The sequence below is a fragment of the Cottoperca gobio genome, chromosome 17, assembly GCF_900634415.1.
Source record: "Cottoperca gobio chromosome 17, fCotGob3.1, whole genome shotgun sequence".
In the NCBI taxonomy this organism is placed as follows: Eukaryota; Metazoa; Chordata; class Actinopteri; order Perciformes; family Bovichtidae; genus Cottoperca; species Cottoperca gobio.
In genome coordinates this window covers 14,043,673-14,071,514 of record NC_041371.1, presented here as the reverse complement: position 1 = coordinate 14,071,514, position 27,842 = coordinate 14,043,673, and the positions used below count along the sequence as shown (strand labels likewise).

Below are 27,842 nucleotides of genomic sequence, written 5' to 3'. Positions count from 1 at the left end.
GAGATGCTCGTCCCTTCCTTCTCAGCGTTTTCCCTGAAGCGATGCGTCACCTCCTCCTACCAGACTCCTGAAAGCTCCTGATGCTGACACTGTTGCCTCTCCGTGCTATGAATAAGCATCAGCTGTGATTGCTCATAAAGTAACACCCCCTAACTGCTTCACATTACAGGTTGCATTAATCAGGGGGATATATGGCCCAATCTGAGAAAGAGGGGACCCTTCTTAAAAAAACGCATTTTGTGGTCCTTTCAGTATAGTTTAAGGCTTTTGTTGGACATAAAGGGGTTGAATCGGCATGATTGCAAAAACACCTTTCTCAAAATGATGTGTTGTGTTAACTCACTGGAACAAAACAGTGATGACAATTCGCAATGTTTGGCAGTGCAATTCATCCTCACTTGACTTGATTTTAAGCGGAGAGGAGGACCTAAGAAAGTATGTTTATGAGATTTCACTACTTAACTCAAAACTGTCAATCAGGAATCTGCAACTTCTCTCAATTAACTGATAAATTGTTGGTCTTTAGGATCCCAATTAGAGCTCAAATGATGAGAAATGGTTAATTAGTCGAATGAGTGATCCAAAGAAAATACATTGGCAACTCTTTTGATCATTAGTTATTTAGCTTTCAAGTACAAATGCCACATATTATGCTTACAACTTTAACATTTTGAGGATTTGCGGCTTTTGTTCTTCTTTTTAGACCCAACGAATAATCAATTAATTGAGAAAATAATTACCATATATTTCGATCATTAGTTGCAGCCCTAATTCCAAACATAATTGCCTAAACCATGAGGTGATGTCTTAAAAAAGCTTTTTTTTGTCAGACCAACAGTCCTAAAACCCAAACATATTTAGTATATGATCACATGCGACAAAAAAAACCTTCACATTGGAAGCTTGAAAAACATTTTTCTGTCAATTAATTAACTAATCCTTTAAACTTTAAATCTGATCAAGCACTGGTCAGTAAAGGTGTGTGTGGAGTTACGTATGTTTGAGCTCTAGACATTTGTCGTTTATAATAATGGCAATGTGGGGACAAAATGAAAGTTAAGGAGGTTTCAAAGTCACCTTCTATATGCCAGGCCCATTATGGATGCTACCCCACCTCATCCCGTCCTGCCAGGTCCACCCACCCACTGTCCCTGCTCTGAGTCAGTCCCTGGTGTCATTAAGACCCTGAGCCTTTATTCATTCATAAACACCGGCTGCGGCTGTCAGTGTCGTAGACTACGAGACTTGGCAGAGAGCCCTCTTTCTTTTCCTGTTACATCATTCATGCTTACCTGACTGGAGCTATTTCTGGCCTCCTCAGTACTTTGTGCCTCTTGAATAGGCAGAATTACTTTGGAGCATCTGCCGACAAAGCAGAATTCAGACACAGATACATATTAACTTTGAAAAACGTGGCATCTTTTCTTGCAGATATTCCGCATAATTTAAAATCCCTGTCTTGATTTGGTATTATTATAATTATTTGGCGTATTGTCTGTCAGCAGTTGCTGACTACTGCAAAGCTGTGTGTATGTATATATACTATACGTATATGGATACATGTACGATCCTTCAGAATAAGACGCTGTCTATCTGAATCATTTTGTCATTGGATGGCTGAACTCAGCTCACCCACTCCCTACTTTACATTCCCTGACAGTTCATGTTGAAGGGTTTGCTTGATTCCCTGTCGAGTTTCTGTTTTCTTGGCAATCCGCTTATTCCCATAAGTCACAGTCTGCTGTGTCAGAGGTACTTCCTGAATGAAATAAATGGGGTTGCACAAAATTTACTGTTGGGTCTACAGATTGTGCTGTGCTTCCTCTGATTAAAGAATAAAAAACCAAACACTTTGATTTGTTATTTGTTTTGTTCTTTTAGACATTTAATCAGATGGTGATAGATAGTTATAGCTTTGACCTCGTTTTCTGAATCCAGGCTACTTCACTATAACCTAAATTTCAATTGATTTATCTAATGTTACAGCCCTTCACGTGCTTATTGTTTATGAGTTGTAAGCACTTACATGTACAGTATTTGTATGTGCGTGTTGTGGTCGTCCTGTCTGCTGCTTAGATACATGCTATTGTGACAAAAATATTGTTTGTGGGGCTTGTGGACATTTCTTATCATAACTCACCCTGTCAGGGAGATTTATGATTTTGTGGTATTATTAAGCTTTAGCTTTCCACTGTCGAAAATCCAATTCCTTTTTTTATTGATCGTCTTAATGTACTGATATATTTCCAGGGCTGTTTTAGTATTGACACTAAACACAGTACGAAGCAGGCTCTGATGCTGTTCTGCTTAAACATCATAAAGGACTGCTTAACGCATAGCTTGGTTCCCTTCTTGTCTTCTCTGAATTTGAATTATGTCCTTTGTTTAACATTTACAGTGGGCTTTCAGCCACAGCTATGTTGAAACATGGACTGGACATCAAAAGGATGTTGAGCCAGAGCAGAAGTTTGACCTTAAGTAAAGATGCAAACACACAGATGTGTTTATGTGTGTTGCATGTTCACTTGAAATTAAAGTTGGTGAGGTGTGAATGGAAGCAGAGATTTAAAAAAAATGTTTCTGTCGTTGCTGCAGGTGAATGTGAGTGTGTCCGTGTGTGTGACTGTGTGTGCGTGTGCTTCTGTGCCAGGCTGATGTAACAGCATGCCACTTAAGCTGCAGATTTAGCTCAGAGTTTGTGTGCTCTATGAAAGAAACACAAAGTAGAAGTAGTGAGAAACCGAAACTAGAAAAGTGCCTTACTGACTCAGCGCAATTTCACTTTTCATTTTGTGGTGGTTACTATGACGACCGGTTCTGGTGTGGATGGTCTGTGGAGAATATTGTGAGAAAAGCCCTGAATTGGTGTTCACATCGTGTTTTTCAAAGGCAGATAAAGCTGCTGGTTTGGTTGCATTTACATTTTATTAATGTAAACCTTCATACACACCTGCAGAGAGGGGTGGGGATCTGGAGCATGTGTGTGCGCGGTGGAGAGCAGCGGGTACAGAGTATTAAAAATGTATGTGTGAGTTACGTCAAAGCTGGTAAAAAGGTGCTGCAGAGAGAGAGCCTTGGCTTTAACTGTACTCTGATAAATCCTCTGGCACATAATGTTTGATAAAGGTGGGAATTTTCCCTTTGAATGCTTGTACAATAAAGACACACCCAAAGTTAGCATGGTTGGGTCCTTGCATGTTGATGTGTTCAATGTTAATATTCTGAAAAGCATCTACACCACATCTACTCCAATTACAACCAACTTCTTCTTAAGAAATGTGTCATTAATGGAAATATGCATATTTTGGTCATCTGTTTAATCTGTGCTTTGTTGCATGTTCTGTACTTCCTGTTTCTGTATCCCACACTGATGAAGCACAGCGGGAAAGCCGCTCATTTTTTTCCTGCGCTGTGTTTTTCTATGTTTTGCCACCACACTCAGCGCCAACATGTCTGGACCTTATGGCAAGAAGGCAGAACACCAAATTTGCCCGGTTGCAGTTTCAGTTTCCTGCGTTACCACTTTTAAGTGAATACGCACATTGTATCTATTTAAACCCTTTTTATATCTTCTTCTTCTTCTTCTTCTTCTTCTTCTTCTTCTTCTTCTTCTTCTTCTTATATTATTATTATTATTATTATTATTATTATTATTATTATTATTATTATTATTATTATTATTATTATTGCAATGTATACCTACTGCCAGTTAGTGGAGATTGGTAAATATGTCCGGGCGGCTGTGGCTCAGGAGAGAGAGTGATCGTCCAACAGTCGAAGGGTTGGCGGTTTATTCCCCGGCCCCTGCGGTCAACATGTCAAAGTGTCCTTGGGAAAGATACTAAGCCCCAAATTCCTCCCAACGGTGTGTGAGAGTGCGGGAATGTTTATCACTACTGATGAGCATGGCACCTTGTATGGTAGCCGCTGACTCTTTATGAATGTGTGTGACTGGGTGAATGCTGAGATGTGTTGTAAAACGCTTTGAGTTTGGAAAGATTGGAAAAAGTGCTATATAAATAGCATATATATAAATCATTTACCATTTACCATGTCTCAAATGCATTGTCAACATACTGTTTTTACAATAAGTAATCAATGTAGTATAATTCACGGACTGTGTTTTAATGTATCATTAGCATCCTCTTGTTGCCTTTTCTGTGTAAAAGACAGAAAAGAGGACGCAGGAGTGTTCAGAAGTGAAAGCAGATGGTGTTCCTGTGTGTGACTTTGTCCCTCTCTGTGTGTCCACAGTGAAGAAAGCCAAGCTGGATGGACCCCAAGGTAAGACCTGGGATCCTGGAAATAGAAAGAGGGAGAGACTTGTTGTTATGTGACATAAATCTTTAAGCAGACTGGGGACACAGTACATGCTGCAACCATAATGGAAATGAGAGGATGAAGTCAGTTACTCTGTAGAATATAACATGATGAACATTATTATTATAATGCAGAGGTGTTTCATTGTAACACATTTCTTTGTTCATCCTTTTACAGAGAAGTTCAACACTTATGTGACTCTGAAGGTACAAAATGTGAAGAGCACAACCATTGCTGTCAGGGGCAACCTGCCCAGCTGGGAGCAAGACTTCATGTTGTAAGTCTCTCGTCATCTTCAGACAGAACTCTCCTTCTGTTCCTCCCTCTCCTTCACTCTTTCCTCTGCTTTCTCCTTTCATCCTCTCATCTACACACAGCTTTTATTTTTATTTTTTATCTCTTGCTTTCTATTAACCTTCCTGCCTCCCCTCTTTTTCACTCCTCCATCCCAAATATCCTTCATCCCTGCTCTGTTTCACGTAGGTCTTCCTCTCCACATCCGCACATCCGCCTCCAACAACCGCCTCAACCTTTTTTCATCTGCTCTCCCTCAACACTTCTGCCCCTCTCATCCTCGTTCTAAACCTTGGCTCCCTCCCAGCCCCTCCTTCCTCTCCTGTGTCACTTCTTCTAAACACAGCTCCTTGATCTTCATCTACTCTGCGCCTCCTTCTCCTCCTCTTCATCTTTCCATTTCAACCTTACTTTCCCCTCTTCCCTCTCCTCCTATTTCTGCTCTATAGACATCATTAGCAGCATTTCCCACTTTGAAATGAGTTTGTTTGAGCTTGTGTTTCAATAAATATTGCTCTTTGCAATCATTAAAACATTGTACAGCACACAGTAACTTGGCATGCAGAGAGAATACCAGTGCAGTTAGCATGTGGGATGCGGAGTCCTGTGCATTTGTATGATGTTTGGAGGCGTTGAGCATTGTACCGGGGTTGCATCAGTGAAGCTGTATTATGTAATGTTTGGGCTGCAGAGAGAGCCTCGTCCCCTCCTTCAAACTGCCGCTAAATGACTGTGCCCCCTCAGTCACTGCCATGAATCAAAGCGGCACGTTCCTAAAAGGAGTCACCACTAAGACGGGAAATCCAGTCCCCCATTTCTTAATTAAAGTTCCCACTCGCTCCCTCCAGGCATGAGATACAATCACCTCCTCCACTGCCTTCATCACACTCTTCTCCTTCCCTCCTTTTATTCATCCCCCGCTCTCTCTCTCTCTCTCTCTCTCTCTCTCTCTCTCTCTCTCTCTCTCTCTCTCTCTCTCTCTCTCTCTTTCCTTTCTGTCCTGCTTCCTGCTGTCTTGTAAATGTTTTATGTTAGATCTCTCAGGCTTGCTCCCTCAGAGATGTGTCTTATATTTGTCACGGTAAAGCCCACAACTAATTACTGGGCATCTTGTGTGTGTATACTGCCTGTGTTTGTTTAGCATTTGTCTTTAAACCGTGTGGTACTCAGATTCTTTACTTAAGCAACATGTAAAAACACTCCCTTTACAGGTCAGAATCCCTCGTTCAACTTAAGTAAATGTATCATCAGCAAAAAGTATCAAAGTTCTTGTGAGACAGGACACATGTAACATATCATTTTACTTGTGTAGCTGTTTGAGGTGGAGATAGTTTGAGTTACTTTATATTTAGTTTGGTAGTTTAGTTCAGTGGTTGAATGATGAAGATAAATCTGAGAGGAAAAAACAAGATCTTTGCTGTTTTGTGAAATATTGTTTTCCTCAAACAGCCACCGGTTTAATCTTTAACAATGTTCTGTATTTTATAAGCGTATATAGGCATTGAAACTTAAAAACTGAACTGCTGATCCATGTGTGTCCTGAAATTTATAAACAATTAAAATCAGAACTAAAACTGTGAAGAAAGAAATGTGAATCTGAAAAGTAACTACAGCATCTACACATCAAATATATGTATATGAGTAAAAAGTGCAATATTTCCTCTACCTCAAAAACGTACTTAAGTATAGCAGTTCCTTAAATGTACTTACTTTCCACAACTGTCTTTAAATGTATTATTATTACCGTCTCTCCTGACTTTTAACTCTCCTGTCTTTCTCTTCCTATCCAGCGAAATAAATCGCTTGGACCTGGGTCTGACAGTAGAGGTGTGGAACAAAGGTTTAATCTGGGACACCATGGTCGGCACTGTGTGGATTCCCCTGCGGAGCATTCGACAGTCAAATGAGGTTTGCCACTAACCACCAGCACCACATGAGAAATACTGTAGTTGAACACTCGGTTGTACTCAGGAACTCACTCAGTTGCTGGTTGGACATCCTTTCATCATGCTCATTTGTACGGCATGTTGTTTGTGAGTCAGCGGCAAAATGTCTTTCTGTACGCAGGAGGGTCCTGGGGAGTGGCTCACACTGGACTCTCAGGTCATCATGACTGATAATGAGATATCTGGCACCAAAGAGCCCACTCTCCACCTGGTGCTGCTCGACACTCGCTTTGAATTGCCTCTCGGTGAGAAATCAATATTCACATCAAAGACAGAGACTGTCAATAGGTGGGAGAAGATGAAAATATGAAAATATAGGAAATCATCAGCCCTTGAGAGAAGGAGAAGACGACTTGAATAAATGATGTCTGTCTGTATATTTTCAAAGCAAACAGTGATTTATGATCACCAATAATCCCTGACTGATTAATTAAACTGACCTAATTTTAGTGATATGTATTCAGGAAAAGTGTTTGTGTCCTTTCCTTCTCAGTGATCAAGCTGTGTTCCTCTTTACATTGATTAGGTGTCATTTTCTCACCAGTTTCCTTTTCCTCCAGTCGATATTGTGCACCTGACTCCTCAGTTTGTGGAGCTGACCTATTTATAGGGCTTTGGCTATAAGGCTGCAAGTGAACAGGCCAATTTTCAATGTCACTGTTCTTAGAAGGCGAAACTATCTAGGTCAAATAATATCTGGGTAGTTTTAGTTTACTTTGTCTGCATTTGGGTAGAGTTTGTAACTAAGAGCAAAACAGTTTTCAGGCTAAATGTTTTGTGAATAACTTTAATAAGCCTCCGTAACTGGAGCTCCATACGGGTTGTTTTTGTTAACTAAGTTTGTCTGGATTGTTGTTGTTTTCAGATATCCCTGAGGATGAGGCACGATACTGGGCTAAAAAACTGGAGCAGCTCAATGCCATGAGGGACCAAGATGTAAGCTGTCACCCTGTTTTATTTATACCCCAGCATATCCTCACATGCCCACATGATTAATTAGGGGAATAACTATGTCAAACATACATTTTCTCCACATAGGCATACAATGATGACCGGTTATTATGCAAGTTTTTAATTTGTCTGATTCTAGATATTTGTTTTTTTCCCAGGAGGAGCAGGAACGGCCTCTACGTGTACCAGGAACCCAGTGCTGTAAGTGAACGATCACTGTTTGTATAAACCAGTCACTGTTTGTGCTGAACAACATAATTATGTGTTAAACTGTTGAGATGTAATTAGATTGCTTAAGCTCAGCTCAGTGCATTCTGCGTGTAACCACACATGAGTTGTTGTGTGTGAGGGGGAAATGATCACGGCACTTCAATGGATCGATGGCGGTATCAGATGTCCGGAGGCGCGCTTCTCCGGGATGCTGCTGTGTTTCCACTATTGGCTCAGTCTCCCGAGCCTGCTGAGCCAGCTGTCTGCGGCAGGTGGAAAGACTTGGAGTCTCAGCACTTCCTCTGTGCTCTCTTTACATTCACCAGCTCCATCTGGGAACGTTGAAGCGTAATTGTGTGAATTCATGTTTATGTTTGGACACCAGTGCAATTCATAATCAATACTAAAAATCCTCCTGTTTTATTGTAGGTAACTGGAGTCTTTGGGGAGACCAACAAAGTAAGTGTACATACAATACATACTGTACATACAGTGCAGTCCATAGGTATCTGGAGAATGTACAGACAGTAAGTTTAAGGGTAAAGTGCTGACTTTCAGATTCAATTTAGGGTGTTTACGTTTATATGGGACGAACAGTGTTGTCCTGCTTCACTGTTCATAAATACTGAATATGTATGAAATAGATGAGCTTTGAGTCCTACTGTTCACCTTCAAACACCCTTCATCCAAATTACAAAAACAAAAACATTGTTTTTCTCTCTTACCTTTTTGGATTTTCCCTCTCTGTGAGTTCTGACACCATCTCCTCAAACAATGAGAGGAAATTCTATTTCATTTGTGGCGTAAAAAAAGACATTTAGAAAATTAAACGTGGCGTCCTTCTTACTCTAGATAATGAACAGACCTCACTAACAACAGCTTTCACAGGGACTATTTCTTTGGTAGTTCTGATGAAAAACAGTGAGGTCTGGATTCTCCAGAGTAATTTGGCTGAACCGACCATTTAACGTCAGTTATTGTTTCATTTTAAATCTAATGTTCTGCAGTGCAGAGCCACACTAATGAACACTGCACTGTTTATACTGCTCATAGAAACCTATAGTACATATATATATATATATACTTACATTACATATATATGCATATGTGTCTCTCTCTCTCTTTCTCTCATGCTGTGATTAGCAGATGGTCTTATATAAGTGCCTGTCAGACTCACCCACACAACTGCAGAGATCTTTCCACACAGGAAAAAGGAAAGAGCAAGGGGGTAATGGGAGAGGGAGAGAGAGGGAGGGAGACAGAGAGTCAGAGAAATGTGGGGACACAGTTGAAGTGAGAAACAAAGTTTGGTGACTTTAGATAGTGTCAGACAGATGACGATGAAGGTGTAAATGCTGCTGTAGCCACTTTCGTCCGATTGCGAGAGACGATGATGGATAATGATGAATGATTAATTGATGCTGGTTTCGCTCTTGACAGATTCAGCGCTGCTAAAGTCTCTCATCACTTCCCTCTGGGATGTTAATCTCTGATCTATGGACACCACAGAAAAATAAAGCATATGCAGGAGTGGAGTTATGTGCATTTATGATGATGAGAAAGAGAAGGAAGCCGCTGATGATGTTCATCACATGCTTCATGTATGGATGCACTCTGAATGACCTATAAGGGTCTGATACGGGTTCAGTATGCTGCCGTCTCATCTCTATATTATCTGGAATTACCATAGTACTAAAAGATTAGTGAAGTGCTGATTAGAGCTTCTTATCTCTATACCACATGACAAGTCATCAATTGGGATCATCACTTATTTAAGTTATTTTCTCTTTCTCTTTCTTTTTTCTTTCCTACAGCACTCTGTGACAACACCATTGAAAAGACTGATGCATTTTCTCTCTTGCCATGTGTGTCTGTGCAGATGAAGACCCAGATAGTGCTGTGGACGACAGGGACAGCGACTATCGCAGTGAAACCAGTAACAGCATCCCCCCTCCCTACTACAGCACATCCCAGCCCAACGCATCTGTCCACCAGTATCCCATCAGCCAACAGCACCGCAGCTCCAGAAGCCTCTCGTACCCGAGCTCTGGCAACAGCCATGACCTCGATTACCAACATCAGAGGACTGTCAGGTGTGTGCATGCTTCAGTGTAATTAGAACGTGGAGTGAATGATTATCTTCATTTCTTTTTTTTTTTTAAATATAAATTGTTTGGTTTATGAAATGATCACGATTAGTGGACCAAGTGACTTCAGATTGCTAGTTTTGTCCGACCAACAGTCCAACTCTTGTTCACCTCACAATGATTTAAAACAGAAAAACGCAGCAAATTCTCGCATTTGAGCTGTGAGTAGTGAATGTTTGCCATTTTTGCTTAATAAATTGCTTGAAACGAAACTATGTAACATATAAAAGAAGAGATAACACAATCTTCCTTTAACAGACAAAAACTTACATTCATAAGCATTTGAATGAACAAAAACCACATTTTAAAACTCTCAGAGGTTTTGCAGCTGCAGCCTCACTTGGTCTTGTATGATCCGTATCTTATGGTGGCTAATGACAATTTTAGATGGATATTACTATGTAACTGATATTACTTGTCAGTTGGGTGACTTTATGACCCTTCTCTACTTGTGCTACTGTTAGGCTATTTTTTAAGCTTTAAATGATCACTGTATTACCAAAGCTTTTGTTTTATGTTGTTTTGACAATTCATTTTAAAAGGACCAATTTACATGCACAATTAAAAGGATATCAAGGATACCATAAGAAAGTCACAGGACCTATTTCCATTATGGTCCATTGTTGCCGTTAATAAATAATTAATTCATGTTAATGTTTGAATTGTTTAGCTAATTGCTATAGCACTAAATGTAATAGTGATGATGGCTAGTTTCAATTTTAGGCAAAGTAAATACTTTGAGAAAAATTGTGTTTGTATTCATGGTGAGGTTTGGCTTAGTAATAATTTTGACTTGTTGTGGTAGGAAAAGCACATATGAATAATATCATTTACAATGGCTCCGTCATATTCAAGTCTCGCAGTAAGCCGGTGCAGTGTGACAGTGAGCCAACATGCACAACAGCAGGACCCTGAAACTGAAGCAGCTAAATGGAATTCAGACATCATTTATTTTTGTATTTACACCTGTGCTTTTCCCAATGTGACATGTCTTCTGTGGAAAATGCCTTTTAGTGAATGAGCATAGTCAATGAAATTCAGTGTGTGTGTGTTTGTCCTTCATTGGGTTATACAGACCACGCGCTACTTCTCCTTCAGAGTTGTTTACAATACTGTTTCATTTCTCAGCTTATATTGACATATTTCTCATAGACTTGGCATGAAACTGTGCATCCCTTCCCCTCTTGCTTTATGTATTATTCAACTGGCAATCTAATGGTCAATACTGCACATAAGATTAGCTGCTTGTTTGAGTGTATTGGACAGGGCAGCCTCCCCACACCCCCGCCCATTCTTCTTCATCTCTTTCCTCTCAGCTTTCTACACTCCCTGCGCTCTCTCCTTCTATTTGTCTCTCTGCTCACCACTCCCTTCCTGTCTTCACTATCTCCCTCTCCCCCTTATCCACCCTCCTTCCTCCCTGTGCCTCTATTCTGTTTTTAATAGCACCATTCATCAAGGAGTATAAATACTTTTTCCCTGTTTGTTGCATTTCTGGATGCTTGTTCTTTTTCTTTTGTCAGCTTTCTGTAGACCTCTCTTTCTGCTCTGCTCTATTTCTTGCTGCTTGTCTGGTACTCTTGTATCCCCGGTACTTTTCATCGATTAACCATCAGCATTATTCCTGTCCACAACAAGACATGTAGAAAAGATTTTTTAGTAAGGCTGTCCAATAGAGTACAAAGTGTACAGGCCAATGAGAGCTCTAATAAGTTGCTCTGGAAGCATTTTGAGGATTATTGTTCATCAAGGGACCATTTATTTTCTATGTGTACATGTATACACATGTATACGTAATAATAAACTAAATTAAAGTGTCTCTATGTTCATTATAACACTGTATACCTCTTAAGTGCTTTAATAATCAGTCTCTCCTGGGCCTGTTGTGGTGTTGTGTCTGAACTCTTTCTGTGTTCTGTCCTCCCTTCAGTCCCTCGGGGAGCTATGCATCGTCTGCAGAGCTCAGTCGGTGCAGCAGTCAGCTGAGCGAGGAGGACTATGGCGTTGAGTATGGAGAGAGGGACCCTTACGACGAGAACGACTCTTACCACTCCTGCCACTCCTCGGTAAGCTGCAGTAAAGGTTCTCCAGACTGGGACCCCGACGAGACTCAGGGGGCGTACAGCGATGAAGGCGGCTACAGCAAAGACGGAGGAGAGGAGGCGGCTCTGTACGAGGAGGATGACGGAGGACTGTATGAGGGAGAGGAGGAGGGCCTCTATGCAGATGAGGAGATGATGTATGAGGACGAGGATTTGTACAACCTGGATGGGACCCTCAGTGAAGACATGGAGCCTCCATTTACCCCTACCCCAACGTCAACAGCCCCCGCAACTCTCGATGTCCCCAGCTCCAGACCTCCTCTGGAGAAACAGCCGTCCTTACACCAACAGCAGCCCCCTACTCAACCCCCCAATCAAACATCCAGCCAGTCTCATCCTCCTGGCATGGCCCCATCAGCACAGCCCCCCTCTGGTCAACCAGCACAACCAGCACAACCACCTAAACAGCTCCAAACACAGCCACAGCCACAACCGCAGCCTGCCCCGTCTGCCACTTCCTTCTTCTCCATGGCCAACCCTCTAACAGCTGCAGTCACAGGCTTGGCCTCTACTTTCCTGTCTTCTGTTCCGACCGCGCAGCCTTCCCAGTCTCACCCTCCAGTCCAGTCTCACCCTGCAGTCCAGTCTCACCCTCCAGCCCAGGCTCACCCTCCAGCCTCAGCCGCATCTCAACAACACCAGTCTGCCAGCGTTGCACCTTCATCCCACCCAGCCACCATGGCTAACTCGGCCTCCCAGCCCCCCTCGAGTACCACGGGCCCTTCCTCCCAACAGACCCTGTCCGCTGGGCAACCTCCATCCCATCTCAACGGTCCTGCCACCACAGAGTCAGTCGCCCCTGAGAACCAGGCTCTCCAGCTGGAGGAAGAGCCATGGCTAGAAGAAGAAATTATGTTGGAAAAAGAGGCCAGGACGCCCCCTGCTCAGCCAGAGGAGATGCTGCCCATGGAGGAGAAAGAAGAGCATTTTGAACTGAGCAGGACGCCGACGCCAGTAGAGGAAGAAGAGACGCCGCCTGAGAGGTAGGAGTGAAGGTTAAAAAGAATCAGATCATTGAATTACACAACAAAAATTGACTTTAAGAGAAACAACACGTTTACGATCAATCGTGGAAATGTATCAGCTGAAGAAATTTTTGCTAAAAATCAAAAACTGTTTTTTGTTTTAGTCCTCCAGTCATAGAGGAGCCCAAAGAGCCGGTGGATCCAGCAGTCAGAGCCAAAGAGAACTGGCTAAGACTCTATAACAAAGTCTTACAACAGCTTCGGGAGGTAAGATCACTGTTTGAAGCCCCCCCTCACACCAATCCCAGTCCAATCCACCACAACAGTCCAGTCTGAATCCCAGAGCTGCAGGCCTGATACAGCTCCACCCTGTAATCTAAAAGATACTCCAGAGTTCAAGAGAGTCCAAAAGAGTACCAAGTCTTTGAAATATGAATGTGCAGTGCATTATTTATGTGACTGGGTGCATACAGTAAGTTCTTGAGTTCTACTTTGACAGTGTTCTTTGCTAGACACCAAAGCAGACTTACCGCGCTTCATATTCTATGATTTGCTACCTTTTGGTTTTCTTAAAATAAACACACAGATGGCTTCACTGACAGCAAACTTTACATTTTATTTTGGGTACAACACCACACCCTCCACCCTCCTTAACAAAACAGCTTGATTTAATTGTATACATCTAGTTTTGCTTGATCAGTTTTCACTTGCATATTTTATTCACATATTCTGTTGCTATTCATTACTTTTGAATTCAGTTGTGCAGAGAATTAATCACTTGCTTCGATGTTTATGTTGATGTGTGTCACGTTGCGTTTTCGTACATTTGGCTTCCTTTCGTTTGTCTTTTTTTTTCGTTTGTTTGTGCCGAACCCACTTTGTTTTCTTTCCAGTTTCATGTCATTGCCATAGTGACACTCGCATGCACTTTGCTCGGCCATCATTGGAGCATGCTGACAGGTAGGTACAACCTTATTGGATGCTTGAGAGAAAGAAGGAAATGCGTGCGACAGACGTCTTGTTGAACTCCTCACTGTGTATAAACATGCACCTTCACTATGCTCACTCATCTTCACAGCAATTAGATATTGTTCTGTTGTTTCTTGTAAGAGCTGCGTCAGATTCTCCAAAGACATATTTGACTACAAAATATAGGCAAAGCATTTTTTGCATAGTTACAAAAAAACAGTTTATGTAATCTCTAATGACATGAATAAGGGGGACATTCATTTAATAACTGGTTTCTTTTTAGTTCCCAATTATGCTTGCCTATGGATGACATGTCTTGGCAGATTTCTTAAGCTTTATCTCCCAGTGGTACACATTGTGTGAGGCATCTCAGAGATTCTTAAACAACAGCTCTATGTAAGAGTTTTTACTAACCCAGCCCAATTTTGACACACCAATGCAATGACACACACATGAGATGGTATTTTAGATGTGAAGAGTCCGATAAAGCTGTTTCATAATCAGATATCAACTCTAGTGATGCAGCTTCATTCATACAGTATATGAATGTTAGAAAAGGCTCCAGGTATTAACTTAATGTTGCTCGTTTCTTCTTCTGACATTCCTTCTTTGTCTCTCAGGCTCGAGGAGAGACCTCCAGCTCGCTGTGGTTTGGTAAAGGAGGGTGAGTGTCTGCTGTCAGTTCCTCAAGTAGTTTCCTCTTACGTAGAACACAATATAAATCACATAGTATATTAGTCACGCTATTGCAAAAATTCCAAAAATGAATATGTATTATTGCAATGTTAAATGAATAAATAATAATATAAGACGCATAACTCAGACAAACTAGAACAAACAAACGGGGGGTGTATGGGTAGTGTATGAGAGGGCGTATTGGGATTTGGATGGCGGAGGAGTATCTGTTTATTGACAATCTTGGGCTTGATTGAATGAATATATAATTTATTTTCGGGGTAAATCTTATTTAACTGTTGTATGTTATCTGTGATTATAAAGCTTACATTTACCATGTCCAAAATGAGTTCTATTGTTGATAGCCATGAATTTAGTTTTGATGTATTTGACTGTTTCCATGTCCTTTGTCTCCCGCTTCATGGCCGTCATGACATGTTATCTTTCCTAGTAAATTAATACCCAACATATTTTCTAGTTTAAGAGCTTCTTTTCAGTTAAAAATGTATTTTAGGGTTTTCTCATCCTCTTCCCGAAAGGATTTACATTATTAAATTAAAATGATCCTCAGATCATTGTGAAAACCTGCCACCAACCGCCACATTATATTAAAAATGCCCTTCTTTAGTCCGGGAATCCTCCGTTCTATTTTATTCTGATCCACAGGCCCTTTCTGCTCATGGCATTTGGCCAGTGAGTATTGAACGGCTGTGGGCTGCCCTGACTTAGCTGGCAGGTCATTTGTAGATGAGGCAGACCTCAGAGTGGAACTGAGGCTGCATACTGAAGAAGTGCCAAGCTGGCCAAATAGAAACCCAGCAGTTATAACCAGGAGTGTGTGTCTGTGTCATTCCCACTATTTGAGACGAGGCAATCTGCATAATTAAACTCTCCAGTAAAGTCCTTAACTGAAGTAGCATTAGAAACAATGATAGAGGGAATTACAGCTGCCCCATATTAACAAAACATTTCATGGTAAGACATTAGAATTGTTTTAACTACTGTAAATATTGCTGAACATATTTACATGATTGGTTCATTATTTTCTTATTCAGAATGGGAGGTGCGCTCTACAGTATTGACAGCATGCCTGACCTTCGCAAGAGGAAAGCCATTCCTCTTGTCAGAGATCTGGTGAGAAACAAACATAGATACACAAACAAGCAATAATAAACATCAGAAGTGCGGGATGCCCTGCAGTCATTTTACAGACATTATTGGTTTCACTGAATCTCTCTTCCTGCCTCTTATGCTTTATTGTTTATAGTTAGTTTTTTAAAATCTAGAAACATCTGAACTTTCACTTCTTCTCTTCCTCCCAGCACTCCCTTTTTTCTATGATCCAAAGTGAATATACTCATAAAGGCTACTCATGTTGATTTCTCTTTCACAAATGCTTGATTTGTTGATAAATGAAATGCTCGCATATCTGTGGTGTTAATGTAATTACAGCAATTAATCAATGTAGTTACACTGTTCTATTGAGGTTAGGGCAGACCTGTCAGATACATTGTGGCCCACTTATACACACACACACACACACACACACACACACACACACACACACACACACACACACACACACACACACTCACACACACACACAATGCATCATGAATATTTGAACAGCTTGTTGTTTAAAATTTCTAAAATATATTGTTTATTTTACAATTTTGTCTCTCCTCCTTTCATCACTATATGGATTCATCAGCTAATGGTAAGTGCTTGTTATGACCAAATATATAAATTACTAAATCAAATATAAATCTGAAGTCGACAGTGCATTCAAACATTTCCGTATGCCCTCTTGTTCCCAGTCTCTCGTGCAGAGCTCTCGTAAGGCTGGAATCACCTCCGCCATGGCTTCCACCACTCTCGGCAATGAAGAGCTGGTGGGTTTCCTCATCGCACTTATTCTTCATCATAATTCTGTTCAGGATGTTCCAACCTTTAATCACTGCTGGTTATCAAACTCACATTTCTCTCCTCCTTGCCCTTTGCAGAAAAGTCATGTTTATAAAAAGACCCTGCAGGCTCTGATCTACCCCATCTCCTCCACTACTCCACACAACTTTGAGGTGTGGACAGCCACCACCCCCACCTACTGCTACGAATGCGAGGGGCTGCTTTGGGGAATCGCCCGACAAGGCATGCGCTGCTCTGAGTGCGGCGTCAAATGCCACGATAAGTGCCAGGATCTGCTCAATGCTGACTGTCTGCAGAGTAAGGATCGCAGCGTCCGCGCACACACACACATTTCTGCACACACACATTTCTGCAAACATGCACAAAAACAGACTTTTAAAAAAATTGTTTACTTCGGTATACCCAGCTGTGCACACAAACCCAAAACCTATTTTAGCTCCTCCTCTGTATCCTTCTGCCCAATTGACATCCCATTATTCTTGTCCTCTATCCCCTCTCACATTCTCCTCCCTCTTCCTTTCCAATTTGTCTCCTGAGTAATGTGCTGTCATACCCCTACCTCTCCTCTCTCTCTTCTACCCATAGCCTTTGCATCCATATTTCTTTGTGTAATTCAAGCTCCACAAGGGGTGACTTATCTAATTCTCATACTGATTTTGGAGTCAATCTATGCAATGCATAATTCATCACTCTGCTGTCTCCAAAGAGTCTCTTAAGATCTGGGTGCCATCAACATCTGTTGGTCTTTTACTCTCCCACCTTCTGCTTTTTCCTGACCAGATCAGTGGTTAAGTGGATAAAGTTTCCACCATAGTATTGGAAGGTTTGGGGTTTGATCCCTGGCCAAGAAATGTCAAAGACAGAAATTGATCTGATGCTATCTTAACTTGGCACTCAGCTTTAAAGAGCTGGTTTACAGCGAAACAGATGATAAGCTGCTCGCCTATGGGCCATATTGCCTTGAATATATTTTACACTATAAATTTTTCTTCCTACATGCCTCTCTGCTTTCATCTGTCTCATCAGGAGCTGCAGAAAAGAGCTCAAAGCACGGGGCGGAGGACCGAACCCAGAACATCATCATGGTCCTGAAGGACCGCATGAAGATCAGAGAGAGGAACAAACCAGAAATCTTTGAGCTTATCCTGGAAGTGTTCGCCCTCGACAAAACAACACACGGCACGCAGATGAAACAAATCAAGCAGAGCGTGCTTGATGGGACGTCCAAATGGTCAGCAAAGATCAGCATCACTGGTGAGTTAAGGGTGTCATATGTTACATATACACATACATGTTATTTTGGACATGCTGCTTGTGATATAGATATCATGCCTGGAAATAGTGTTGTTGTTGTTGTTTTGTTGTTATTATTGATTTGAAAGATGCTCTAATAACAGGCAGGTATTAGTCAGACGGCTGTATATGTTTTTTAATGTTTGATGTCTCTTGTCTATTCCTCAGTGGTATGTGCTCAGGGCCTGCAGGCTAAAGACAAAACAGGCTCCAGTGACCCTTATGTAACTGTTCAAGTTGGGAAGACCAAGAAGAGAACCAAGACCATCTATGGAAACCTCAACCCTGTCTGGGAAGAAAACTTCCACTTGTGAGTACAGCGGAACATTTCAAATAGTCCCTGTGATGGATGGTGTAGTGCTGAACTTTAGGGTCATTCATTCGGAACATTTCTTTCTTTCTTGAATCACCGGAGCACTTTGCCGTACTTAGAAAAGATTGTATTTCCCCTCGTTTGCTCCACCGTTACGATATGTTCCTCTGCATCACAGTTGTTGACTTCCTCTGTTTTGTCAACAATTTCTGCCTCATCCAGTGAATGCCACAACTCGTCTGACCGCATCAAGGTTCGCGTGTGGGACGAGGATGACGACATCAAGTCGCGCGTGAAACAGAGGTTCAAACGTGAGAGCGATGACTTCCTGGGCCAAACCATCATCGAAGTCCGGACTCTGAGCGGGGAGATGGACGTTTGGTACAACTTGGGTGAGTTTTCGAGATAAGAGAAAAGTCGATGGAGAATTCAGGACGGATGAGAGGAGCAGCAAGTCACGCAGAGATAACAGAACATGAACAGATAATTGAAGTGCTTGTCTCTTGTAGATAGAACAGATTTCCGCCAGCTAAGGAAGCGTGTATATCTTACTTTCATTTGACAGACAAGCGAACTGATAAATCTGCTGTGTCAGGAGCCATCCGGATGCACATAAGTGTAGAGATCAAAGGAGAGGAGACGGTTGCTCCTTACCACGTCCAGTACACCTGTCTACACGAGGTCAGTCTTCCAAAAGTTATTGTGATTATTTGCACTTGAAATAAGACATTAATTATGCAAGAGCAAACTTTAGAGTTAATTAGTTGCTGTCAATTTAATTCCCAGTTTCACATTAACACAATGTGAATTCTCTGTTTCTGCCTGTTTCTGTGAAATGTGCCTTTTTTTAATAAAACATAAAATTGCCAACATTAGGTTTGTCGTAACGGTTTAACAGTTGGCTTCATTAGTAATTATCTGGAAATTATTGAACCATTTTCACCAATATAAGGGGATATGGACTTTCTGGATATAGGACAGTGTTACATGAGACTCTAATGAAGCCCTATAGACTATTTCACAGTTTCACATGTAATCCTGTTACACTGCAGGACTGTAAGAAGGGGATAACTGTGAAACAGCTCGGGCAACCAGCTGTGTTCAAACAATTAACTTTAATGTCAAAATGAAGCTGGATTAAGTCATGTTTTTAGCTGTGTTTTGTGTTTTGAACTGTGTGCTGTATCACAGAACAAAAGTAGTGCATGTGTGTTGTGTTGTTTTACATTTCTCAAGCTTTCATAATTCAATCAGCTTCTCAAACTGTTGAAACATTGAACCAAATGTATCTTTCAGCCCTGCTTGTCTCCTAACACCAGCTGGATGTGCATTTTAGAACAGCTCAACAGATCATTTAAAAGTCCTTCTATCACGTATAGAGCTTTGCACAGTCAAATACTAGAATATGTTGCTTTGTGTTACCTCAAGGTCTCTCAGATGATGTACATTTAGTCTTCTGGCTATCCAAGCATTAATACTTACAGTAGATCTGGGGCCTCTTAAATTGATCTGTATGGCCTCGCCTTCTTGTATTTATGTATATTAATTATTTATGTATTGTTTATTTATCAAGGACAATGAAAATGACATATCCTGTACCACATATAGCTAAAAGATCATCTTCATCTGTAGTCCCTGGGCCACTAGTGATGCGCAGGTTACAGAGATAATAGTTGAAGTAAATCAAAACCTTACACTTTGTAAAAACTGCGTAAAAATAAAAGAAACAATACCAAGCAAACAAAAGAAGATCAATACTACAGTCCTACTAAGGAGCACACCGATCAGCAATCCCAACACCATTAAAAACAGACAGTTCATACAATACAGATGTATTTTCTTTTTTTACAATATGCATTTTTGAACTTTGTCTCTGTTCAGCATCTGTTCCAGTACACCACTGAGGAGCAGAATGGTGGCGTAGTAAAGATCCCTGATGCCAAAGGGGACGATGCCTGGAAGGTGTATTTTGAGGAGACGGCTCAGGAGATAGTGGACGAGTTTGCCATGAGATACGGAGTAGAGTCCATCTACCAGGCCATGACGTCAGTCCCTCAACCGTTACTCTGAATGTTTACTTTTAACATTAAATAAGAAAGATCAAATCTGAGTTAGAAGCATTGTTTTTATTCTACTTATTTTTATACAGTTAGATAATTCGTACCTATAGTATCAGGAGCAAGTAAATGCACTAAATGTTCTTTTTGCCACTTCCACCCCACAGCCACTTCGCCTGCTTGTCATCTAAGTACATGTGCCCAGGAGTGCCAGCAGTGATGAGCACCTTGCTTGCCAACATCAACGCTTACTACGCCCACACCACCCAGTCCTCCAACAATGTTTCTGCCTCGGACAGATTTGCCGCATCAAACTTTGGCGTGAGTCCCTTCGTCATTAATGTGACTTTATTAAGACCTTATATTCTAACTGAAAGAATGCTTTACTTCAGAATATTGCTTTTACTTACTAGCTCAGAAAGAGAAGATAATATTTCTAAATTAAATGAGGACTGCATGTCCACTGGAGTGTGTAACCTCCAGTGGACATGCACAGACTCTCATGTGTGGTGGGAGTTTGGGTGGAAGTGTTTTATTCGTTTATTTATTACACCGAAGCAGAAAGCACTTTTGCTGGAGGGGATGCCAAATGCTGGAGACAGTGTGGATTTCGGGAAGCCAATCCCTGGGGCATATTTTGGGAGTGTCGAGAGATAAGACCTTTCTTGGCAGTGTTTCATAAAGCACTAAAAAGCATACTTAACACTGAACACTTTCCACATTATCTTGAGGAAATTATCTTCATTTTCAGGCAAGGCATCCTGATGAATACATGTTTGGTTTGTAAAAAAGCCCCCCCCCCCCACAAAACAGGAGTTTATAGTTACAGTAAATTACATTTATGTTATAGAAAATATATCTTCGTCTTCAAAATAAAGTGTTCATTAAACTCAGGACTAAGTGGGTCTAATATGTAAGGCCCTCATGGTCAGATTTTGTGGAGGCATTGAATTAATTACCCTGTAGATGTTATTTTAATCTAGGAAAACTCATTGATTTTTATTCTCTTTTCTCTCAAGTCTCCCCCTGACATATTTTTCATTGCTCTTGTGTGCACACTTTACTTCTCCCAAAAGTCCTTTAATGTTTGAAAAAGATCTGTGCACGGCAGACAAAATAAAACAATTTCCTGATGAATGTTTTGTAACTTAAAGAAAAAGAGAAGAAAGAAATAAATGACGAACTCTTGGTCCCTTTGGGCTGTAGATGAAAGTCAGTTTAATGTGGCCCTGCCTTCTTCTCCAAGCGTCCAATCAGCTGAGCCTCGTCAGTTTGGGCCTCGGGTTTGTGTAGTCAGTTAATAACAAATAATCTTTCAGCTGAGGTGTCTTTCTTAGTGGTGTGTTCTGTTTTTGTGTCTTTTCCTGAATAGAAGGAGCGCTTTGTCAAACTGCTGGATCAGCTGCACAACTCCCTCAGGATCGACCTGTCCATGTACCGGGTACTGACTGCTTCTCTCTGTCATAACAAATGCAAAACACTTTGATTCTAAGTGTCTTACTGCCACAATCTGTTTGTGCTATTTCTGTGTGGGAATGTCTATTCTTTGTTTTGAGATGAAAAGTATGTCTTGATATGGTCACTGCTACTATTTATTTCCTTTATCTTACTACCTGAAGAAAGAGAACACTTTTAAACTTCTAATCGTCTCTTTATAACGTTGTGCGTTCAGAATAACTTCCCTGCCAGCAGTCCTGAAAGACTACAAGACCTCAAGTCTACAGTTGATCTCTTGACGAGCATCACATTCTTCAGGATGAAGGTAAGGACGACTGAAAGATGGATCTTTTCTTTTCTTTACTTTTATTTTTATTTCATATTAGAACTTAACTCCAAAAACAAACATCGTACATATCTTCCAGTACTTTCTAAAAGTAACCTGAGGCGTGAACTGAGAATCAGCTTAACATTACCCTATTCAAACTGAAGGTGTGTGTGTGTGTGTGTGTGTGTGTGTGTGTGTGTGTGTGTGTGTGTGTGTGTGTGTGTGTGTGTGTGTGTGTGTGTGTGTGCGTGTGTGTGCGTGTGTGCTCTTTGAGGTGAATTGGATTCAACCATATGTTGTGTAACATTTGTGTTCAGGTCCAGGAGTTGCAGAGTCCCCCCAGAGCGAGCCAGGTGGTAAAGGACTGCGTGAAAGCCTGTCTCAACTCCACCTACGAGTACATCTTCAACAACTGCCACGACCTTTACAACAGGGAATATCAGACAGACCCTGTAAGTCTGTGTGTGAAGCTAAAATACTTTATTTGCGCGTGATGCCATTGCAGTATTCCTTCTCTTTAGTGCAGCTACTGTGTTCTCACTGCAAAGACATTCTTGATGGATGCAGCTGTTACTACATAAATCCATAACATCTTTCTGTCTCCAGTCGAAGGCAGTCCCTCCAGATGAGCAGGGTCCCAGCACCAAAAATCTGGACTTCTGGTCCAAACTCATCACCCTCATCGTCTCCATCATAGAGGAGGACAAAAACTCCTACACTCATTGCCTTAATCAGTGAGTCTCTGCTCATAACATCGACCTAATTCCTCAAACTTTGCATGCAGGGTTGGTACTTTTCAAGGTCAGTTTAGAAAAAGACAAATGCTTTGTGAGTAGCTGTATTGGAGCAAAGCAATAGAATATCAGGAGGAGAGTTTCAGATTATTAAGAGAAAACAAGACAAACTTTGTTTGTTTTGAAGCCAAAGGTGTGTCCTACAAAAGAAAGTAAACAAAAGCATCTAACTGTTCAATAACAACAACAATATGTATTAAAATGCTTTGTATGTTGTATGTTGTTGAGGATAAAAGTGTCTTGTTAATGCAGAAAATGCTCAGAAATATACAGAGGAAACACTGAAGCTGGCTTATCTTGTTAAATAATAGAGTACCATTACTGGATACAGACCTGGATTTAAACATGAGTACTGCCTCTTATAGGTTTCCCCAGGAACTGAACGTGGGCAAGATCAGCGCCGAGGTCATGTGGAATATGTTTGCACAAGATATGAGATACGCCATGGAGGGTAGGTGTTTGTGTGTGTTGTTGGGATGGGGGGAGGTCACAGGCCTGGAGTCATTAGATTGTTGCGGGAGTGTGTTTGTATGTATAAACTATGTATAGAGAAAGAGTGGTGAAGTGGGACTTTCCTCATTCTTTGTTTCTCTTTGACATTCAGAGCATGAGAAGAACCGCCTGTGTAAAAGCGCAGATTATATGAACTTGCACTTCAAGGTGAAGTGGCTCTACAATGAGTACTGCAAGGAGCTGCACACTTTCCAGAAGCATGTACCTGAATATCCAGCGTAAGTGTCTCATAAACAGCATCCACATCTTTTATTTACCGCTGTGGATCAGAGACTAATGCTGTCTCTACTCCTTCCTTGTTCTGCAGCTGGTTTGAACCATTTGTCGTCATGTGGTTGGACGAGAATGAGGAAGTGTCAAGAGACTTTCTGCATGGAGCCTTGGAGAGGGACAAAAAAGATGGGGTAATCTGCGTCCTTCATATGTAAAATTCTAGCCTACTAGCATACTAATGGGTGACTTAAAAGAAACCACGTCTGTTGCTAGCATTTCTGCAAGTGCTATAAAACACAACCTCTAGATACGAGACTACACCCAACGACTCCTAGCTTTTAAAGTCTTTATTTTAAAATGCCCGGCTTAAGTTTTCCTGCCCAAAACTTTCTGACTGACTTACTTTAAAATTTCGGGAAATACATTTATATACTTTCTGGCTAAAACCTGTATTAAAAGATTGGTACCACTCACATTTCTGTACAGTATGAAGCTAGCATCAGCAGCTGGCTAATTTAGCTTTGCATAAAGTCTGAACAGCTAGCCTCGCTGTCCAAGGAAACACAGTCTTCCTACTATTAACATGTTTGTTCTTGTTTGTTGAAGTCGTACAAAAACAGTATAAAAGCAACACTGGTTTTACTGGTTTAACGGGTGGTACCAAGAAACTTCCTGGAGTCTGTTTTCAGTCTTTGTGCTAAGCTAACAGACTGCTGGCAGTCGCTTCATATTTACAGCACATGACACAGGACAGATATTGATCTTACTTATCTAACGAGCATATTTCCCCAAATGTCTTAACTAATCCTTGAACAAACATTGTCAGCTTTCTACAGAAGAAGGAGAATTACTCTATTAATCCCCGAGGGGAAATTAGATTTTCTTTTTCACGCCATGTTATGTTATGCACGCACACACAGGCCCAAAATAGACCCACCCACGGAGGACCCATTGACATGCAGCTTGAGAAATGTTAGCGATTCAGTTCTCAAGCGAAGTCCCCACGGACTGAGCTACTGCCGTCCACCCAAAGAATGTAGAGAGAATAGTTTTTGAACAAAAGAAAAGAAACAGGCGATCATGCGAGACTTAAGTTTGACTAAATTTCAACAATCAAATTCTGCTGAGGAAGTAATAAATTACAGTATGAAAGCTTAAATCTGACCAACTACCTGCAGCATTTTCCCCCCCAAAAATGTATTCATGCATTTCGAATGCAAATTTGAGCAGTTTGCACTGTCTCTCCTGACTCAGCACATTCAAGGCTGAGAAGAGCTTGTTGAAGGCCTCAAGGCAATCAATAATGATTCAATACCAAAGGCAAATGAAAAAAAACACGTTACTGCGGAGAAATGCAGATGCTACACACTCAGTCTCACTCGCGCCTACATATCCACACAGCAAGAAGGTCGATGTAAACAGCTGAAGATTCTCGCAGCTCATATGTCAAGACTCCTTCGGGTCCAATTACTGTCGCCAGACGCAGCTTCTACATTCCTGTGTCAGCGAAAACAGCGGTCCCCAGGCCCAGTCACAAACCATAACAGTATTCACTAATGGCCGGGCTGTTAATGAGGGCCCTGCTCCTCATCATAACCCTGTGATCGCCTCCTTTGCTCTCAACGCTTTCAGAGGAATCACCTCACAAATCTTTTGATCGCAGTAACGTACAGCCGAAAAGCGGTTAGTTTCCTTGTCTGAACCTCTCCCATGAGTGGCCCTCGGGGGAATCCAACCTCCTTACTTTCAGTTTTAGTCGTGCTCAGATCACTGTGTGCTGCAGCATCAGCACCACAGCTTCTCACACTTTCCCCCCTTTCTTCTCGTTCTGCAGTTCCAGGTCACATCAGAGCACGCTTTGTTCTCCTGCTCAGTGGTGGACGTGTTCTCTCAGCTCAATCAGAGCTTTGAAATCATCCGCAAACTGGAGTGTCCCGACCCTCAGATCGTGGGCAACTACATGAAGAGATTCGCCAAGGTGACTTTCACCTGCTAACGCTCTCACAAAATGTATTTACCTGAGAAGTTTGTTCCTAATGCTATATATTTCTCACTGTGTGTGAACTCATTCCATTATTGTGTTTCTATCTCTTAGACCATTGGCAATGTCCTGCTGTCTTACGCTGACATCATTGAAAAGGACTTTCTAAATCATGTCAAGAAGGAGAAAGTGGTAGGTGTCAAAGATGTTTTATGGTGATACACAGAACCTTGAGATTCCATGACAAGAAAGAAATCCTCCAAAATACACATTTAGGTGTTTATTTTAATACACTTCCTCTATTTTTGTATGTAGCTTTCTCCTAACCTTACCAATGGTTAGTATTAGACAATGCCTCATTTGCATAAATAAAACGTAACATTTCAAAAAACTTGTAATACAATGTCTTATTGTAAGAAATCAACCGGGAAGTTTCATGGTGAAATCTATTTATTTTCAAACTGTTGATCTTATTCACCGGTAGTGTCTTTACATTATGTATTGGATTTTACAATACATATCCTTAACATGAGTTTTAGACAGAAATCTCCTCTTCAGTAGCACATACATACTCCAAACTTTCCATTTCACGGTTTTAACTGAGGGGTTTGTTCATATATTATTCATAGCTGGATTTATATAACATTTCATTCCTAAAAATAGAGATATCCAAAATTCCCTCTGTAAAATCTTTTACTCTAGTATGTAAAGTGTATGAAGAATTTGAATCTGGCTTTATCCAATATTCAGATTTATGTTGAAAATGTATGCAAATGAGCACATATCTAAAGTAGAAGACACAACAGCGTGTCAAAGGTTTGGCACAACAAGGTAACAGATGAACATTTGTGTCAGCAAAATAAACAGCAGTTTAATTTGAGCTCCATTAAGAGCACATTGGTGTATGTGTTCAAGGTGATTAATGCCAGCACAATCAACTGCTCTTCAGTGTTATGGCCATGCCCAGGTCAAAGTGTTTAGGGCTATGTAATCAGCAGAATGTGGTGTAGGCTCGGGGGGGAAGTGTGCTGCTCTCCCAGAGAGACGACGAGCACCTGGAGGAGCAGTAATTACTGAAAGCACCTGCTCCTCCTGCCCCGCATCACCACGAGTTATTTTTGCCAAAGAAGCAATACAACACGTTAAAAGGACTAACCTTGATTGATTACAATAAAACGCTTGGAGCAGTCAGAAGAAAGGGAGAGAGAAGTGTGTGTGTAATGATTTTTCTCTTTCTCCCCTCAGCCATGTATCATCATCAATAACATCCAGCAGCTCAGAGTTCAGCTGGAGAAGATGTTTGAGGCCATGGGGGGCAAAGACGTGAGTGTGCATACTGTATATGCTGTTATTGGTAGGATTGTGCTACTATGACTACGACTATGGCTCAAGTATTCATCACATTTGTCTTCTTCCAGCTCAATTTGGAGGCTAGTGACTTCCTCAAGGAGCTGCAGAACAAACTCAACAGCGTTATGGACGACCTCAGCCGCATCTTTGCTGTCAGGTGGGTGTGTGTTTGATTAAGTCATGGAACTAAGAGATGCTGGAACCAGTGTCTCCTTCTGATTTCACACTCTGTTCACATGTTTCTCTTTTTGTTTGCCGATGCAGTTTCCAGCCACAGATCGAGGACAACGTGAGGCAAATGGGAGACATCCTCGCCCAGGTTAAAGGTCAGACCGTCCCGGCCAACGGCAGCGTGGTTCAGGAGGCCGACAACGTCCTGCAGCCCATCATGGACTTCCTGGACAGCAAGTAAGTACGGCTGGATATCGAATATTCGTATTAGGAACTGAGTGAAACGTCTCAGGCATTGAGTCTTTCTGAAGATCAGATATTTTTTGATCAAGATCATGATTTTTACACTTTCCAAAAACATTTATTTTCCTCAAATTAAGCAACTGAGAAGATATTTTTTATTTTCTTATTATATACTGAAACTCGTCTATCGTTCTGACACTAGTATCAAAACATTTCAAATGATACCAAATGTTACCACACACTCCACAAATAAAAGAAAATGCTGCCTTCATGTCCGTCAGTTGAGAGATTGTGTGTTTTTGTGTTTCAGCCTGTCGCTGTTTGCTAAGATATGTGAGAAGACCGTCCTGAAGAGAGTGCTGAAGGAGCTGTGGAAACTAGTGATGAATACAATGGAAAAAACAATTGTGCTTCCAACACTCACTGACCAGACGGTATGTAATAAAGGAATAGGCATTTTCACCTTTTTTCATCTTCCCTGCTGAATTTCAATGCTTTTCATTGCTTTGTTCCATTGTGATTAACCCATCTACCCTGCCATTACCCTCTCTCCCTTCCTTCCTTTCCTAGGTTATTGTAAGTATGTGTGTGTGTGTGTGTGTGTGTGTGTGTGTGTGTGTGTGTGTGTGTGTGTGTGTGTGTGT

The 27,842-nt window shown here is 41.3% G+C and overlaps 1 protein-coding gene across 1 annotated transcript in view; it reads left to right on the top strand.

Annotated features, from left to right (window-relative positions):
- Positions 1-27,842, top strand: part of LOC115022862 (protein unc-13 homolog A-like) — a 36,015-nt gene that overhangs the window by 858 nt on the left and 7,315 nt on the right. The window contains exons 2-35 of the mRNA XM_029453967.1: positions 4,255-4,284; positions 4,498-4,597; positions 6,405-6,522; positions 6,682-6,805; positions 7,426-7,496; positions 7,670-7,712; positions 8,151-8,180; positions 9,601-9,814; positions 11,799-12,953; positions 13,100-13,202; positions 14,525-14,568; positions 15,635-15,713; positions 16,291-16,296; positions 16,397-16,471; positions 16,583-16,802; positions 17,532-17,759; positions 17,967-18,108; positions 18,334-18,503; positions 18,677-18,792; positions 19,993-20,156; positions 20,336-20,489; positions 21,541-21,609; positions 21,841-21,930; positions 22,251-22,385; positions 22,540-22,667; positions 23,093-23,178; positions 23,332-23,458; positions 23,548-23,644; positions 25,288-25,431; positions 25,549-25,626; positions 26,680-26,757; positions 26,853-26,941; positions 27,049-27,192; positions 27,509-27,632. Of these exons, the coding sequence (XP_029309827.1) occupies positions 4,255-4,284; positions 4,498-4,597; positions 6,405-6,522; positions 6,682-6,805; positions 7,426-7,496; positions 7,670-7,712; positions 8,151-8,180; positions 9,601-9,814; positions 11,799-12,953; positions 13,100-13,202; positions 14,525-14,568; positions 15,635-15,713; positions 16,291-16,296; positions 16,397-16,471; positions 16,583-16,802; positions 17,532-17,759; positions 17,967-18,108; positions 18,334-18,503; positions 18,677-18,792; positions 19,993-20,156; positions 20,336-20,489; positions 21,541-21,609; positions 21,841-21,930; positions 22,251-22,385; positions 22,540-22,667; positions 23,093-23,178; positions 23,332-23,458; positions 23,548-23,644; positions 25,288-25,431; positions 25,549-25,626; positions 26,680-26,757; positions 26,853-26,941; positions 27,049-27,192; positions 27,509-27,632 (4,775 nt within the window). The remainder of the gene's footprint in view (positions 1-4,254; positions 4,285-4,497; positions 4,598-6,404; positions 6,523-6,681; positions 6,806-7,425; positions 7,497-7,669; positions 7,713-8,150; positions 8,181-9,600; positions 9,815-11,798; positions 12,954-13,099; positions 13,203-14,524; positions 14,569-15,634; positions 15,714-16,290; positions 16,297-16,396; positions 16,472-16,582; positions 16,803-17,531; positions 17,760-17,966; positions 18,109-18,333; positions 18,504-18,676; positions 18,793-19,992; positions 20,157-20,335; positions 20,490-21,540; positions 21,610-21,840; positions 21,931-22,250; positions 22,386-22,539; positions 22,668-23,092; positions 23,179-23,331; positions 23,459-23,547; positions 23,645-25,287; positions 25,432-25,548; positions 25,627-26,679; positions 26,758-26,852; positions 26,942-27,048; positions 27,193-27,508; positions 27,633-27,842) is intronic.